The sequence below is a fragment of the Papilio polytes genome, unplaced genomic scaffold (assembly GCF_000836215.1).
Source record: "Papilio polytes unplaced genomic scaffold, Ppol_1.0 DF824180.1, whole genome shotgun sequence".
Classification (NCBI taxonomy): domain Eukaryota; kingdom Metazoa; phylum Arthropoda; class Insecta; order Lepidoptera; family Papilionidae; genus Papilio; species Papilio polytes.
The window spans coordinates 3,012,158-3,031,100 of NW_013525024.1; the positions used below are offsets into that span (position 1 = coordinate 3,012,158).

Sequence of the window (18,943 nt, forward strand, 5' to 3'; positions counted from 1 at the left end):
TAGGCATTATAACAAATACAGACGAGTAGCTATAGAATATTTTATTTCATCTACACATGTATTTGCGTCGGGCGAAATTAAAATTTTCCTATGCAAATTTCTGAGATTCCTCGCGTAGTTGAGTCATAAGACAGACTTAATGGCATGCTGAGGCATAATTAAGCAATTCAAGTTGTAAGTTTTTAGATTTATGCTTTCCATAAAGCTGTAAAGTTTTTAAGTGTCCGCCTTAACGAAGATATTAAATTACAGTAATTAATACTTGTTCGGTAATAGTTTGCTTGCTTTGCACGTTATTTAAATTTCTTTACGATTTTTCTCTACTTATCCTATTTCTTGTTTGTTTTATCATAATTGTTATTGATTTTATAAAAGAAAAATACTCTAAAAATCAAGAAATCTATATCTATACTAATATAAAGAGAGCTTTGTATTTTTGTATGTATTGAAATAACTCCAAAACTACTGAACCTTTTTTAAAAATTCTTGCACCATTAAAAAACTATGTTATCACTGAGTATGAAAGCGAAAGTTTAGACGGATGGATGGATGTTAGAGTTTGTAGGCTAAACGGCTAAACAGCTGAATGGACGTCGATGAAATTCGATATAGATGTAGAGGATAGTCTGGAAGAACATATAGACTACCCTCTTTTGTTTTCTTTTTGTTTTTTTTTAATTCCATGCAGCCGTAGTCACGAGCGAAAGCTAGAAGTAGAATAATTCAACAGGTAAGACTATATGTAAAATGCTTTTATAATATAGTAGAGCAATACTGATAATTTTAGAGGTTATTGTGATGAAAATAAACACATTTACGTATCAGTATTGGACTCTCGAAGCCGGGTCGTTATTTCTAAAACGGTATGTAGTTCAAAGTTATGAAGCGACGTAAGTCGTCATCTGTGCGCGATCTTTAGTTAATCTTCTGATTGTCATGCATGTCACGTGCCACGTAATAATTCCAACAGGAGACGTGGCTCAGATTATATTAGAATTTAACGTAATGTTACTTACGAATTGCTTAACTTAATATCTTAAACATAACTAATGATCGTAAGTATTAAGCACAAAAAAGTTCTTTGCATTCGTAAGCGTTATATTATGGAATTTGGAGTTAACCTTGTCATTTAAAACTATGTTACATAATACTAGTTTTAGTCCGCGACTCCGTCTGCACGGAATTGGAAAAACGTATAAGAAAGTAGCTTATGCGTTCTTCAATACTCTCTACTTCTATGTCAAAAGTCATTGGCATCCGTCAAACAGCTTAAGCTAAACAACTCTAACAAACATCAATCCATCCAATCTAAATTTTTGCATTCATAATAATAGTAAGGTTTGAATTTAGTTTCAGTATTCAGGCGTAAATATTATAAAAACAGTTCATGGTTAACTAGCTGTTCCCGTGCGGCTTCATCCGCATGAAATTACATTCAGTTTCTTTTAATTTCAAAATTCAAATGCATAAATGACAACCTTGCTTCGTTGAAGTTGGCAGCTTGTAGTTTATGGCCCCTTCCCCACATCAGGGTTTTTATCCAAAATATTTACCCCCTAAGTTTATTGGCGTGAAAATATATATCCTTAAGCGTGACGTAAGTATAGGGCTTTTTGTTAAAGAAGGATTTATACAAAAATATGCTGTAATTGCTGACATCTTAGGCAACAAAGAAGTGTGTGTTTACGCTTCATTATAATAGTATAGATTATGTACTATAAGCATAATAACAGTAGACTAAGGAATACCGTTATATTTAACATCTCTTAGTGCAGTTAAGAAACAATTAATAGAAGAATGGGAAGAAAAAGTGGATTTGACGGTGGAGGAAGGGGAAATGTCCTCTTTATGTGCGTCTTCACCTCCGTCAACTAAGAGTAGGCAACGCATCTGCAATTATAGATGTTTATGGGCAGCGGTCACTTTCCATTTCGGTGAACTCAAGTGGCCACTTGCTCGTTTGCCACCTTATATTATAAAAAAAAACACTAGAACACCGTTATATTTAACATCTCTGAGTGCAGTTAAGAAACACTCGTAAATACTACGTAATATAGATCTTATAAACAAATATTGTACTAACTTCTATTATAAAACTTCGACAGTAGCAGAGACAGCACCGGCGCTACCAATGTTAAAGTTTTAAGTAACACTGTGTTTAAGTTCTAGAGCGTTCCACTTACTTTATAGTTTCAAAACAATCATAAAACTTTTATAATAATACTTAGCGATAAAGACTACAATAATTATTATTGCAAAGTTAATAAATTCAATCTAAAACAATATTTTCTTTTTAAAAAATCATTTTAATGTGAGAAAATATTTATATATTCCTTACAGTAACTAAATAACTGTTGAACTCATTTTAAATCTGTTTTAAAAGTTATTCTTTCGAATAATTATCGAGAAAATAGTTATTCTCGTGCATATTTATTTAGGAAAAAGTTATTCGAGGCTGTTTCTGTATGTTTATAATGTTTGCCTATTATACAAGTATTTCCAAGTTGACATAGTAAACATGAACTATTCAAGATAGAACATGCATTAAATTTATGTATAGGTTGATATTTGATCTTGTTAAGTTTGATATAGTTTTGGAATTGATGCAAATAATATTCCTGACAAACATAATTTGCTACGCTCTCTGGGTTTCATCTCTAATACTATCAACCGTATCACTCAGAGTAAGTCTGTAAGCAATCAACACTTAAGAACGGATTAACGATTACTTTTGATATTCAGTGTGGTAATAAAACTCATTAAAGACACAAATCGTCAATTAGAAGGAATGTGTTAGCGACTTTAACAGTGGTAGAGCCCGCTTTAACATCTTCGCACGAATAGGCCGGATCGCCTGGTCCAATACCACGACCACACAGAAGGCAGGCGTGAAGTGGAAGCAATTCCGCGTTTCATTTGATGAGTGTGGAGCCGGAAGCCTAAATTTAGTCCCTTTCCACTCTTTGGTGGAGGAGACGCATTGGAAGGGGATATATCCTCTTTATGTTCTTCTCCTCCATCAATTAAGAGTAGGCAACGCATCTGCAATTACAGATGTCTACCTACGGGCAGCGGTCGGTTTCCATTTCGGATTCAGGTGGCTGCTTGCTCGTTTGCTACCTTATATTATAAAAAAAAGTTTGTTCCATTCAATAAATTGTATTTGAGCCTTTTTAATTTTAATAACACGGTATAAAAACGTAAAGAAAATAACTTTTTTCTCAGAAAAAAATGTAAGCAATTTAATAAATAAAAAGGGAAGTGCTTCCGTTTGCGATTTTATTTATGTTACTCTCCTATTTCAAACCCTTTTCATTTACGTGAACGCCGACGTACGTAAATCTGTTACGTATCGGAGATATCCATATTCATAAATAATTTGTAACTCCACTTTGATATGCTTCCATCGGCTAAATTGTATCTTAATATGAAATTCAATTTGGAAACAAAAAAATATATTGCAAAGCTTTTACACGCAATGCGTATATTTTGTAACACTTTATCGTTTTGGGTCGAATTGATTTTTTTATTAAAATGTTATCAAGTGATTTGTCTACAATTCAAGGAACTGTGACAGAGGCTCTCAACGTGTCGGATTTCAACGGAACCTGCACGTCACGATTGTAATATTTTTTTCAATCCGCACTAGACCAATGTTGTTGAGTAAAGCCTAGCGAGTTTTTCCTAACTTAAGCTAGGTTTGACTGCCTCTACGGGGATATGCAGCAGAACATGTAGCTAGTAACAGATAAAATAGTCTTAGATATTATTAAAAGGACAAAAACTAGGCGTCGGCCACGTATGTATGTACATTCACAAGACTAAGCGATGAATTGCGACCACTTCACGACTGTCTTCTGTTTTGCCATGGTATTATAACAACGAGCCCATTCGTGTGAAGATGTTAAAGTGGTTCTATCTCTGTTCAAATTATTATATTTTGTACTATAGAAAGTTACCTAAGGATATATCTATACTAATATTATAAAGAGGAAAACTTTGTTTGTTTGTAATGATATAACTCAAAAACTACTGAGCCGATTTCTAAAACTCTTTCACTATTGAAAAGCTACGTTGTCATTGAGTAACATAGGCTATGTTTTATATTATTTTTTAATTTCTCGCGGATGGAGTCGCGGGCGAAAGCTAGTAAAATATTCACCTACATAAAACGTATAATGGTAACAAAGGAGCCAACCACAAGCAGACGATATGAACACACAATGAAACCCTATTCATATAATTATGCCGCTCAACCTTGTCATCGTTTAGAACATTCCCACGTGTTAATTAAGTTTCTAAGTTACTCACAATAAGTTCGGTTAACCCACTAACCTACAGTTATATAGCACCCTAATTAATTACAATTATGGTAAAGAATTACTCGTGCGTTCATTTGTTATTATAATTATTTATAAAATAATATTAAAGACATGATTAATTAAGTATGGACGCATATATGTTTTGCTATACTAACGCGTAAGACATATTTTTGTATATGCCTATCTTACTAATATTATGAATGCGAAAGTTTAGATGGATGGATTGATGTTTGTAGCCTAAACGACAAAACGGATCTCAATGAAATTTGACATAGATGTATAGGATAGTGTGGAAGAACACATAGGCTACTCGATTATGATTAATTTATTTCCACGCAGACGGAATCGCGGGCGAAAGTTAGTTAAATTGTAAATCGATGGAAAGATTTTGTCGTGAAAATCATTCGGTTTTTTTTGCCCGGATTTTTATTAGAGTACAAAATAAAATATTATCAAAAATGCATACACAACTTAATGTTTAACTTATGTTTGAAATATGTGTGAGCATAACATTAACATTATTATAAACTTCTCAAAGTTACACTGCGAGTTTAAAGTTGTTCGTAATATCCCTTTATCAATTAATCTTACAGGTCTCACACCAAAGACAAACAAGTTGACAAACATCGTTAGGGATGTTATACCAACATTACATAATACAACAACACATTTACTTGATATTATATGTATACTAACTTTCGCCCGCAACTCCATGTCGTACTAAAGAAAAACAAAAGTTAGTAGCCTACGTGTGTTTCCAGACTGTCTTCTACATCTATCCCAAATTTCATCTAAATCCGTTCAGCAGTTTAGGCTACAAACTCTAACAAACATTCATCCATCCATCTTAACATTCACATTTATGAGTATAATAATATAAGTATGATTGGTAAGAATTAAGAAGTAAGATTATTCAAATAGCTTACAGTAATATGATGTGGAATATTCTAATAGTGATATCGTGATCATCTATCCTATTATAATAAAGCGTAAACACACACTTTTTTTTTATAACAAAAGGTGGCAAACGAGCAAGCGGCCACCTGAATCCACCGAAATGGCGAAGCGACCACTGCCCATAGACATCCGCAATTGCAAATGCGTTGCCTACCCTTATCGGACAGAGAAGGAGATGCACATAAAGAGGATATTTCCACTACTTATGTATCTCCTCCTCTGTCAAATCCACTTTACCATCCCATCCTCTCCTTATAAGAAAAGGGTGGTAAAGAAAAAGGGACTTAAATTAGGCCTCCGGCACCACACTCATCAGACGAAACACGGAATTGCTTCCACTTCACGCCTGTCTTCTGTGTGGTCGTGGTATTACACCGGGCGTGCCATTCGTGCTAAGATGTTAAAGCGGGCACTACCACTGTTACCACTTCTTTGTTGCCTAAGATGTCAGCAATTGCAGCATATTTTTTAACAATCCCTTTTTTTAATAAAAAAGACCTAAACTTACGTAACTCTTTAGGCTATATATTTTGGATAAAAACCCTAATGTGGGAAAGAGACCATAAGTTGCTGCGAATGTCAAGGAAGCAAGGTTGCCGTAATGTCATGACATCTTTACCTTTGCAATTGATAATTTGACAAATGTAAACAACAAAATAAAATTTTCATAATTTTATGCGGATGTAGTCACACGGGAACAGCTAGTTCTTCAATAAATAAATAATTAAAGTTACCACACATTGTCAGTTTTAACTGTCCAGTTCAAAACGTTTGTAGGCAATGCTGAGTATTGTAGAATTTGACAATAAAATTCTCCTACAGTATTGTGTATTTAAAACTGCAGCTGTGTACTCCTATACAGAATGATAAGCAGTTTTTAGTAAAGCAGCAGATCACAATTGTATTTAGACCAACCTTTTCTTAGATAAAAAATTGCTTATGAAGACAGTACAGGAATAGACCCTTTTTAGAGACACTTTTATCAAATACTTCAAATAATTAAACATACTTTATTTTCCGACTAGATAATTTAGGTCGCAACAGCGTCTCATATAAACGAATATTATAAAGAGGAATGATTTGTGTTTTTGTATTTTTGTATGTATTGAAATAACTCAAAAACTACTGGGCCATTTTAAAAATTCTTTCACATTAGAAAGGTAATTTTTCTGTGAGTTAAATAGGCTATGTTTTTTAATATTATTTTAGTATCACGCGGGCGAAGTCGCGAGCAACAGCTAGTGTTATCTAATGCTAAAGTGTTTATTAATTATTTAAGATGCCATTTTATTAGCAGTCACCCTTCAAAGTTAGTATCATAGTTTAGTAATCGGCTTATGTAGAGAACATATGAAACTTTGCCTATGCTTCACGAACTTTAATTAAAAGCGATCAAATGCACTTTGATTAGACGAACGGAGCCTACACTTACTTTAGTTTATTACCTTTAAGTCCGGTTTCCTTTTTTTTATAATTTAATGTGGCAAACGAGCAAGCGGCCACCTGAATCCACTGAAATGGCAAGCGATCGCTGCCCATAAACATCCGCAATTGCAGATGCGTTGCCTACCCTTAGTTGACGGAGAAGACGCACAGAAAGAGGACATTTCCCCTTACTATGCAAAATCAAATCCACTTTTCCTTCCCATCCTTTCCTCTTAAAAAAAGGGTGAAAAGGGAAAGGGATTAAAATTAGGTCCTAGCTACATTTAACCATTCATTAGTATTTTTAGTGCAATAACTAAAATGCGTTGCCGTAGTACGTTACTTGAGTTTTACGTCTTTGAAACCTAGGTTAATCTAACACTAATGGGAAACTAGGCAATTTATATGTATACTAATATTATAAAGAGGAAAGATTTGTATTTTTATATGTATTGAAATAACTCAAAAACTACTGGGACGATTTCAAAAATCCTGAGTATAAAATATTACATTTTTACCTCCTTTTTTAATTTCACGTGGAAGAAGTCGCGAGGAACAGCTAATCTATAACATTTTAATATGAGTACGACTTTCCTGATGTTCTTTTGTTTATTTACTAATTTTAAAACTGATAAAAGTCATAAATGCTTTTGTATCCTAAAAAGTTAGAGCAAAAAAAAACTTCCATTCCCGACGTTACAGTAAACATTATGATAAAAGGGTTCTTGGATACCTTAGTTACTTAACAATCTGGCCTAGTTTCTGAGAGCTAATAGTTTTGATGTGACGTCATAAATCATTCCCCTTGAGATGTCGCGGGCACTGCCGACTGCCCATTCTCGGAATTGTAGTTTGTGATTAATTTTAATTCCTAATGGAAGTAAGTGTTGTTTGTTGATTTCGGTATTTAATACACTAACTTTTTAGATATATTAAATATATATTATTATATAATGAAAATTTTATAATTGTTCTGTATCTATACTTCCATGGCATTGTTATGAAGAAGAAAGATTTGTAATTTTGTATTTTTTATGTATTAAAATAACTCAAAAACTACTAGGCCGATTTTAAAATTTCTTTCACCATCAGAAAGGTAATTTATCCGTGAGTAACATAGGCTATATTTTATTATTACTAACGTTTAGGAACCAATAATAAACAACGTATTACTAGACCCTGGCGTTAAGGATTCACTAAGTATTACCTTTTCTCGGCTTAGCCTGACTAAATCGTTAGAGGTATATAAAAATGATGTATGAAAGAATTGTAGTTCTCAAAAATTTCTACAGAAAAGTCCGAGATGGCATATATTTATCTTTAACGGTTTTCTTACAGTAACCATAAAATTCTCATGACGTTTGCGGCGTCATTTTATTGGGTTTAATATTAATCCTTATCCAAATAAATATGTTTGTTGTCAGGAGAATTTCATTTAGATTATTAGTGTCTTTTATAGTATAAAAAAATGAAATAAAAAAAAATAAAAAAACTAAAACACAAACAATAAGCGTAATCGAAAAATCAGCTCCCAAACTGCTTTGCTTAGCAATATGAAACCTAGAAAGTTCTGGTGCACAAAAATATTTCGAAGTGAAATAAGAAACAGAATTTGTAAATAAAAATGTTTTTATTATCATTTAAAAAATGATTTCTCAATTTTTAAAATGAAGAAGCATTTAAAAATATAATCTTTTTTGCTAAATATCAATGGAGTATATTTTAAAATAAAATCAATTTTTAATTCTTTTGTAATTTAAATTCCCGATGAATGAAAATTAATTTTATATTTTAAATTATTCATTAATTTCTAAAATGAAATATTTGAGCTAATAAAAGAAATACCAAAAAACATTTCTGTGTTTTGAAACAACGCATAGGCAACGCATCTGCAATTGCGGATGTCTATGGGCAGCGGTCGCTTCGCCATTTTGGCGGATTCAGGTGGTCGCTTGCTCGTTTGCCACCTTATGTTATAAAAAAAAAAAACAACATTTTAGAAATAAAATCATTCTTAAATTTTTTTTTTTTGTAACAATGTTAACTCAAGGAAACAAATTTAAATATGTATTACAGTAGTTGTAGAGGTTAAAGCTTTTGACTACACATTAATGCAACAAAGTGAATAATATAATATTGTTTATACAATGTTTCCGAGAGCCAAGTGTTTCCCCTCTAATATTTGCCTACCTTCGCTAACGATGTTTGCTTACCTGTTAACTCTGCCTTTGAGGACGAGAGTAATTGATAAAAGAAACATTCACACATTAAAATGAGTATCTAAATATTCATTAACAGTAATCTATTATTATAAATACAAAAGTTTAGATGGATGGATGTTTGTTAGAGTTTGTAGCCTAAACGGCTGAACAGATTTCAATGAAAATTGACACAAATGTAGAGCATAGTCTGGAAGGACACATAAGCTATTCTGTATTTTTTTTTAATTCCACGAGGACGGAACCGCTGGCGAAAGCTAGTAAAACAACAAAAAAGAATAGTGACTCGAAGGTTTTTACTGTAGAAAAATTCTTACCTTGGAATGTCAAAGAGCGCACGCAAAGCATTGACTAATCTATTGCACAACTGTTTAGTTTTGCTTCGATATCTATGAGCTCATATGGAGGTGCACACACTACTCCATTTTTAGTTGTGCCACTAAACAGTTGAATGGTTTACGAAATAATCGACAGTCGCACAACCGTTTTGCGATAGTTTAGTCAGAAGTATGCGCGCTCTAAAGGCGAGCATCCGACCTACGATTCCTTCGGCATTTCTCTTCCACTTTCCAATTCCTTAACAAATTTGTTTTGGATTTATCGAAATTAGAATCAAGACCATTCTGATTTATATTCTATGATAAAAAGTTCACAGTTGATATATTCACAATCAAAACAAAAATCCAATAAACAATTTGAGTAAAGTTGCAGTGTTTCTATCCTAAGAGCGGGCGCAAACCTTTGACCAAACAATCGCACAACTGCTGTTCGATTGTCAATTGTTTTGCAGCCGCAACTGTTTAGTTGCACAACTAAAAACCGAGTAGTGTATCCTCCATATAAGTTCATAAGAATCTAAGACTAAACAGTTGTGCGATAGTTTAGTTTCAGAGTGCGCACGCTGATTAATAAAATAGAGACTACCATATCAACAGAAACGTCACGGCCGTGGAATTTTACGGTAAGTGTGTGAACACGTCGTAACCACATTTAGCGGTCAGGATGTCATATGATGCGGTTACTCAATACCATAAGGACTATGTGGTTAATTCACTTTACACAACTATTATTTGTTGATATGTAATATGTATATCTATACTAATATTATAAAGAGGAAAGATATGTATTGAAATAACTCAGAAATCATCATCACCAGCTCACTATACGTCCCCACCGAGGGGCTCGGAGCCTACCCTAATAAGGGGTGACTAGGCCATAGTCAACCACGCTGGCCCACTGCGGGTTGGTCGACTTCACTCATATCTTTGAATTTCTTCGCCGATATGTGCAGGTTGCATCACGATGTTTTCCTTCACCGTAAGAACGTCGGGTAAATTATGTACATATGAAAATTCGAAAAATCGAAAATCACATTGGTACATGGCGGGATTCGAACCCAAAACCTGTAGATTACAAGTCAAGTGTGCAAACCACTGAGCCACCGACGCTTACGCACTCAGAAATACTGAGCCGATTTCAAAAATTCTTTCTACGTTAAAGAGCTACGTTATCAACGAGTAACATGGGCTATATGTTTACTATTTTTTAAATTCACGTTGGCGAAGTTGCGAGCCATAGCTTGTAATTAATATTTTTTTAAAAAGACGAAGGAGCGATTGGATAAAAGAAGTGAGTTAGACTACGCATATGAAATTTATGGTCAAATACTGAAACGTAATTAAAATATGTAACAGCGTATTAAATGATAGGGCCACGTGTAAATTCCAAACTCCTTACAAAGACGACTATTAGATTGTTAGCTGCGCTTACGTAACGATGCATTTAAGTATCGTTTCAGTATTTGGCCGTTAGTTACTTCTTCATTCACTTGCGTATTTTCTTGTAATTATTAAGTAACTTTGTAGTAGTAAGGTTTCTATTTCATTTGTCACCTTAGAACATTGGAACAATAACGGACTTGGTTACGTAAATTCTTTAAGCTTTCTTTTAATTGCGATCAGTTAAATCGAAGCCATTTGGATCCTATAGATTATCAGTAATACTCTATTTCATGCTGGCATTAAAACGAAGCAGTAAATTCATGTTGTATTAAAAAAAAATTATATCTACTATTATTTGCGACTCAGAGCAGACACATACCTGAAACAATTGATATGCGATTGTCGATTGTTTCACAGCCTCAAATGTTTATTTGCAAAAAAAATCCAGCAGTGTCCGCACCTCCATATAAGCTCATAGAAATCAAAGCGAGACTAAAAAGTTATAAGATAGTACAGTCAAAGGTGTACGCTCTTATATCGCCTACAATACCTTTATTTACTCCAGAATAATCATAAATAACCAATATTTACTACCACTGAATACGAAGGTTTACCCCAAATGACAGAACGATAACTCATCAGCACTTTCCGGTGCCATTAATCATGACTGCGATGTCCCATTAGTCAAGTAGCAAGGATTATACCAGTAATGTGTGACATGAAATACTTTGTCTAAATAACATTTGGCACCTGCTTCTCATTTCGGCAATTATCATTATCTATACTATTATAATAAAGCGTAAACACACACTTCTTTGTTGCCTAAGATGTCAATCACAGCATATATTTGAATAATCCTTTTTTTAATAAAAAGCCCTATACTTACGTCACGCTTTAGGCTATATATTTTCACGCCATTGAACTTAGGGGGAAATATTTTGGGCAAAAACCCTAATGTGGGAAAGAGACCATAAATTGCTGCCAACATTAAGGAGGCAATTGTCATTTGTGCATTTGAATTTCATGCGGATGAAGCCGCACTGGAACAGCTAGTTAGGGAATAAATGCCAAACCCGTATCTTACGAATATTATATTTGTAAAAACCACGACAGTTTAAAGTTATGTAGTAGGCAAATTGATCTAAAATCCATAAAGTAAATCAACATTTAAATTAAAAAATATAGATTTGATATAAATAAACATGAAAGCAAAATTTGATAAAAATTCAATATCGCTTGGTCATGGCAACGACGTAATACAATTAAATTTAAGGATTTTGTGCTCCATTTTAGTATTTTGCGGTTCGAGCACTTTATATCTGCGGTATTGATCAAATTTGGCCGCGGAAATAATGCTCAAATTAATTGATTTTATAATAATACCATAATTCATTTCGGATCACCTGTGGTTGCCTTCAATATAAAAATGTTAATATCTTCAATGCAACATTTTTCCCAGTCTAATAGGGAATATGTTCAACTTATTAAAAAGGACTAAAAAACAAATCATTTTTATGAAACATAACGATATTATGTATGTACAAAGTCAAGTTACCTAAAGACCTTTACAAAATAAATCACAGACCCGAGTCACGTGTATACAAGACTAGCAGTTCCCGTGTGGCTTCATCCGCATGAAATTATAAAAACTTTCATTGTTTAAATTTCTCAAATGACTAAATTACCGTTACCATAATAATCTTGCTTCCTTAATGTTGGCAGCTTGTAGTTTATGGTCTCTTTCCTACATGAAGGTTTTTTTCCAATTTACCCCTTAAGTTTAATAGCGTGTAAATATATGTCCTAAAGCGTGTAAGTGTGGGGCTTTTTACTAAAGAACGAGTTATTTAAAAAAATGTTATGATTGCTGTATTTATTTACCCCTAAGTTTAATAACGTGTAAATATATAGTCTAAAGTGTGTCATAAGTTTAGAGCTTTTTATTAAAGAAATAATTAAAAAATATGCTGTGATAGCCGACATCTTACGCCACGAAGTAGTGTGGTAACGCTTTATTATATTAGTATAGATATTTATAATAATTACCTAATCCCACTCACCATATTTCTCTGGTAAGTTATCACTAAATTCAGATGACGCGGGACGCTGCTGTGACGAGACTAATCAGTCGGCTGCGGCAAATGATAATAACCGACAATTATCTAAAATGTATTCCAATTCTTACTGTATGGGGCGTATACCTCAGCCGAAACATAAATGGCAGTAATATTTCGTCCTGTTTTTTTGTCACAATTATAATTAGGCAGCTATTGCTCGACTTTGCCAGCGTGAAATTAAAAAAAATAGTATAAATGTAGTCTCTGTTACTCAGTGATAATATAGCTTTTTAACAGTGCATGATTTGTTGAAATCACTCCAGTAGTTTTTGAGTTATTTCAATATATATAAAAATACCGGTCTTTCCTCTTTATAATATTAGTATTGATTGTGGTTAAATGTTTGAATTTTTCAAATAGTAACGTTTTAAAGTTCAATTGTTTCTTATTTAATTCCACGATAGAATTTTAAACAAGCAAACATACGTTTATAAATAATTTTACATTCAATTTCGATTTAATATTCCCCAGCGTCGTTTCTTAAGTTCAAACTTTAGTGGAATACGGTACGGAAGTTACTGCTACTGTTGCATTATTTGTTGCAGTTTGTTGCGGTTTAGTTTGCATTCAGGCTAATGCCCTTCGGAGACTGTTTGCAAAATTAACTGCCTCGTACGACACCTCTGCCATAAAACTTGAACTGTATGAAACAACAAAAGGAAACAAAAGTCACATTTCTTCTTTTGTTTACTGCGATAAAACAGTAACTCGGATCAATTAAGTGACAATGTTACAAATTGAGTGTACCTCAAACTTAATGTCGAAGGATAAAACTAGATGGCGTTAGTTTCGTTTTGAAACTCGATGTTGTTTGTTTGGAATATTAAAAAATGTTTTTAAACAAAGCGTAAAATCACGTCTAATTTACATTCACCAAATATCATATTTCTGGGAAAATGAAATAAAGAATCTAAACTTAATATACGAAAAACGATATCGCTGTTAATATAATTCTATCCACCGTCGATTAAGTTAATGACGCATGAATGGAATAACAAAGTAATACGTCTGATTTTATTCACAATCGAATAATACATTTTCCGCAATGCATTAGGAAAAGGAATTTACTTGTATTCTCGATAAGAAATTGTTTGCGAAGTAAGCATGCATGGTAGCCATCAATAACCATTTACGCACGAACAATCAAATAAATTGTTTCATAATTGTTTTCCAGTAGTAAACCGCAAAAGCGAACAAATTTGTTATATAACCTTTGAGAAAAGTTTGAGCGTATTCAATTTATTATTAAACGCGTAATTGCAGAATAAATATTAGCTATTGTTTTATACGCCCTAGCGTTTGCTCGCGACTTTGTCTGCACGGAATAGATAAATTTAATAATAAAAACCTACGTTACTCAGGTACATAAAATTTCATCGAAATCCGTTCAGCCGTTTAGGCTACAAACTCTAACAAACGTCTATATAAACTATTATATTTATAATTTTAATGTTGCTATTTTTCTAACACTAATGACACAAAACAAAAGCAAACTGAAACCTATCCTTTACTAAAAAAAAACGTTTTGTATATATATATGCGTTTTACCAGTGGAAACGCACGTTTACAACTTCTAAACGGTTTAACACTTATAGGTCGTAAATCACATCTCACAGTTGATTCTAACAATCAAGACAGTTAAGAAATAACTCTCGACATTTGAAATAAGTTATACAAGACTAGCTGTTCCTGTGCGGCTTCATCCGCATGAAATAATGAAAATTTTATTTTATTGATTACATCTGCCAAATTATCAATAGCAAATGTCAAAATGACAAGACATGACAAACCTTAGCAATCCATTTTTCTTGATGTTGGCAGCAACTTATGGCCTCTTTCCCACATTGGGGTTTTTATCCAAAATATTTACCCTCCATGTTTAATGACGTGAAAATATATAGCCTAAAGCATGACGTAAGTGTAGGGCTTTTTATTAAAAAAAGAATTATTCCAATATATGCTGTAATTGCTGATATCTTAGGCAACAAAGAAGTGTGTGTTTACGCTTTATTATAATAGTATAGATAAAGAAACTCTCAGAAAAGAAAACTTTAAGTGATACAATTAAAATTAGTCAGCGTGTCTGAAATAATATTGCCTTTGTCTTATAAGTTGTACGACAGTCTTGAAACTATAAACTAAGAGTAAGTGGAAAGTACTAGAACTTAAGGCGATGTTACTGTTGCAATAAGACTAATGCTGTCGGAGAAATGTTTGAACAAAACGAGTCATTTCTTAAGTCGTACAAACTTTTGATTTTCTTGTTGACACTACGTTTATTGTTTTTAATTTCAATCTACTATAGATTAAAAATAATAACTAGATTTTACCCACGACTCCGTCTGCATGGAATTAAAATAAACAAAAGTAAGTAGCTTATGTGTTCTCCCAGACTGTTCTCTACATTATTCCAATTTTCATCGAAATCCGTTAAACCGTTGAGGCAACAAACTTTAACAAATATTCCTTCATCTATCCATCTATCTAAACTATCGCATTTATAATATTAGTATATAGTATGACAATTTTATACGTTACAAAGTTTATCTACAGTGAAAACTGGCGGTAAATAAACACTTTTAGAAACTTGAATATACAAATAAAGGAAAGCCAACTAAGGACTCTAAGTGCGGCATAGAGTACATAAAAGTATGTAAATATCTAATACAACGTTTATGAAAACTATTTATTAAAAAAATGTAAATCCAAAAGTTCAATACAATAAAACATAAAAATTTAATCAACTAAGATACAACATTTTTCGTTGAACTCACAATCGCGGGCTTCTTTAAATAATAGTTTTTCTGGACAGGTCACATCTTTATCCATACAAAGACCGCCTCTACGGTGACATCTATTCTCAGATAACGGCACTGTAAAGAAAACCATAAATATACCAAAAATAATATTCAAAATAAACTACTCCATTGAAATACCGATTGCAAAATTTCTCACAAGATTCATATCAAACCTTGATTCCTAGAATGTTTAAATTCAATCTTTGAAAGGATTAAATCTTTGCTTATGTTTGATAATTAAATTCAAAAGGACGACTTCAAAAAACTCTTAAAGCACGGGCTTTTATTATATTAACTAAATATAAAGATTAAATTAACTAAATACCTCCTCCTTTCCACCCTTTTCTTAAGAGGAAAGGATGGGAAGGAAAAGTGTATTTGACGGTGGAGGAGACCCTTAGGAAAATGTCCTTTTTATGTGCGTTTACTCCTCCGTTAATTAAGTATAGGCAACGCATCTGCAATTGCGGATGTTTATGGGCAGAGGTCGCTTTCCATTTCGGTGGTCGCTTGCTTGTTTGGCACCTTATATTATATAAAAAACCTACCTATTCATTTACCATAACATAAAGGGAAAATTTACAAGACCGTGGTAAGACCTGTCATGATTTCGTTGTGATGTCAAGACCCAGTGGTTGAGAAATTAAATAGTAAAAGGTTAGAACGGTATGGGCATAGAGAAGGGAGAAATCGCATTTAACAAGGAGGTTATCTATGAGTGTGGAGGTACATCAGTAGAGATAGACGTACATAGAGATAGATTGAATGAAAGGTGACATGAACAATAAAGGAGCGATTGAGATTATGTATGATAGAGTTATTTGGAGGATGAAAACCCGTTGCATCAACCAACGGGAATAGGTTAGGGTAGGGGAGATGATTTAGTTTATCATTAATCAGTATTGTTATTTAGAAGCTGTTAACTTACACGAATGACAGCATTCGATGTCCATTCTCTGCTGCAACGGACACAAGCCGCCGATAGATCTATGTCCGTTGGGACATTCAACAGCCGGGATGCAAATACCTCCAATACTCAAACATGGTATTTCATTGAATGTATCTGGAATAGATACGATAGAGTATAATAAAATAGATTTTATATGCTTTCAAAAGCGCAGCCTTGATTAGTTTATTAACTAATATTCTTAAACAATAAGATTACTGGTAAATATCTTTAGGTACCAATAAAAATTTGACAATGGTATGTCTATTAACAGCATGCGCACACCTGAAACGGAACTGTCGCACAACTGTTTAGTCTTGCTTTGATTCCTATGAGCTTAAATAGAGTTGCACTCACTACTCGATTTTCAGTCGTGCAACTAAATAGTTGAATTGGCTACGTAACAATCGACAATCGCACAACTGTCAATGGTGTGCGCCTCTAAATGTTTCTAGTATTAGGGATAACAAATATTCCATTAACAATAATTACTAACCGCTTTTATCATCCTTATTTGTAGATAAAACCGACGCACATGTTGTGGATATTATCACAAGAATTGAAACGCTGATAACCAACATTTTAAACACTAAAGTAAACACAACTGCGACCGCTTATATACTCAGTTGGGTTCTACTAACACATTTATACACTGAGCCCGCATCAGTACTATGCAAATTAACTTTTCAATTCGATAACAATTGTTTATTACACGGTTTTTTGCTATATAATTAATGTAGCTATCTTTTTGATATAATTTAGTCTTTATGACAACCAAAATAGGGGCCTTTATCATATTCTTCAATGATTTTCATTCAACTGCTCCAAGCGTAACATTTTTAACAATCTTTCACTACGAGAACAGGCTTTGGAGGAAATTTTAAAACAATCGACGATTAGTTAAATAAAAGACTAAAGAAGTAGTATCTACGTTTATTATTTAGATAAACTGTATTTAAAATAACATTAGTTACTTTACTTTGTGTAATAATCAGCAGCATTTTTCATTTATCGAACAATCCCCACCTTCAAAGAAAGTGATTTTTTCTTCACAATCTGAATATCGAGGAACGCATTTCCCTCCTTCTTTAGCACATGACTCACCTGTTACAGACCCTACAATAAAATAAACTACATCAAAACATAATCAACGGTCAAATTGAAATCAACTTTGAGCCACTAACATTAAAGTCTAATTTTAAATGGCAAAGCTTATACTGCAGAAGTAAATTTAAAAAGCAATACATACTTAAATCGCAACATTCAATGCCGTGCTGTTCTTGCATAGGACATAACCCTTTGACCAATGAACGTCTTTCTTCCGGACATGTATTGATGTTTAAACAATTACCACCGATTGCAAGACAAGGGAGTTCATTGTTGGTAGGACGTACGCCAACTGAAACATAAGAAATAAAGTTAATAAACAATAGATGCTTATAACGCTTGAAATTTAAGACAATCTAATTAAACAAAGAATCGAAGAGATAAGGTCAGACCTAAAATAATGGAAAGATTTGGTAGTCTGGGTGAGTGTCAAATTTCAGATCTGGATGTCAAGGATGGAATGATATAGAAGACATTGATAAAGATAGCCCCACTGAATCTAAACAGTCTTTTTTCTATTATTTCCGTTGTATCTCATAAATTAGTTAAATCAATAACATGTATAATCTTATTTCTTAATCTTACTGATGTTATCATATTAATGGCGAAAGTTTAGATGGATGGATGTTTGTTAGACTTTGTAGCCTAAAAGGTTATACGGATTTCGATGAAATTTTGCATAGATTTAGAGGATCGTCTGGAAGAACACACTACTACTACTACTTGCATTTGTTGTTTTTTAATTCCGCGCGGACGGAGTCGCGGGCAAAAGCTTGTAATGTTATAAATGCGAAAATTTACATGGATGTATGTTGGAGTTTGTAGCCTAAACAGTTGAACAGATGTCGATGAAATTTTGCATAGATCTAGAGGATAGTCTGGAAGAATACGTAGACTATTAACTTTTGTTTTCTTTTTTTAATTCAGTGAACAAGAAACGAGCAACTATTTGAATTAACTTGTATTTGATTATGAAACATCAGTCATGTTGCCTACACTAAAAGCACTCACAAATAAACATGTTTATAAAAGAAGCAAATACATACTTATATTTTGATTCTTTTCCACATTACCGTTTGTTTTCATTCCCTTTATTGAATAGGCAATCACTTGATACACAATAGCACAATACAATAATTTCTTGAACCACATTTTACATTTGTTATATCTTCACTAAACGCTATTGTAATGTGGCGTTCCGTGATAATGTTTTGTTTTTAATGTGAATATGATAAGACTTAAATACAGGCATTTCCTTTGTAGATTGAGGACTGGCAAGCGATTGTCGAAACATATATTGACTCTACCGAAAATTTTACTTTTAACACATT

General features: G+C 33.1%; 2 protein-coding genes across 2 annotated transcripts; both read right to left on the reverse strand.

The window, feature by feature from the left end:
- Positions 1–15,472: 15,472 nt before the first annotated feature.
- On the reverse strand, positions 15,473–17,132 carry LOC106111099. The gene is made up of 3 exons (XM_013293070.1): positions 17,002–17,132; positions 16,488–16,622; positions 15,473–15,634 (listed from the first exon to the last, which is right to left on the reverse strand). The coding sequence occupies exons 1-3, from the start codon at positions 17,084–17,086 to the stop codon at positions 15,498–15,500; spliced, it is 357 nt and encodes a 118-aa protein (XP_013148524.1). The 5' UTR covers positions 17,087–17,132; the 3' UTR covers positions 15,473–15,497.
- A 290-nt stretch (positions 17,133–17,422) lies between these two features.
- LOC106111105 lies at positions 17,423–18,820 on the reverse strand. The gene is made up of 3 exons (XM_013293077.1): positions 18,659–18,820; positions 17,755–17,904; positions 17,423–17,621 (listed from the first exon to the last, which is right to left on the reverse strand). Exons 1-3 carry the CDS (start codon positions 18,762–18,764, stop codon positions 17,497–17,499), a joined length of 381 nt encoding a protein of 126 aa, XP_013148531.1. The 5' UTR covers positions 18,765–18,820; the 3' UTR covers positions 17,423–17,496.
- Positions 18,821–18,943: the final 123 nt, after the last annotated feature.

Bases quoted from the DNA above. Each gene is read 5' to 3' on its own strand.
- LOC106111099 (XM_013293070.1), bottom strand. From the start codon at position 17,086: ATGTTGGTTATCAGCGTTTCAATTCTTGTGATAATATCCACAACATGT. The intron at 16,623-17,001 runs GTTAGTAATTAT...TATCTATTCCAG, and splicing joins AAATAAGGATGATAAAAGCG to ATACATTCAATGAAATACCA. The intron at 15,635-16,487 runs GTAAGTTAACAG...TTTTCTTTACAG, and splicing joins CATCGAATGCTGTCATTCGT to TGCCGTTATCTGAGAATAGA.
- LOC106111105 (XM_013293077.1), bottom strand. From the start codon at position 18,764: ATGTGGTTCAAGAAATTATTGTATTGTGCTATTGTGTATCAAGTGATT. The intron at 17,905-18,658 runs GTATGTATTTGC...CTTATGTTTCAG, and splicing joins GGAAAAGAATCAAAATATAA to TTGGCGTACGTCCTACCAAC. The intron at 17,622-17,754 runs GTATGTATTGCT...ATTTTATTGTAG, and splicing joins CATTGAATGTTGCGATTTAA to GGTCTGTAACAGGTGAGTCA.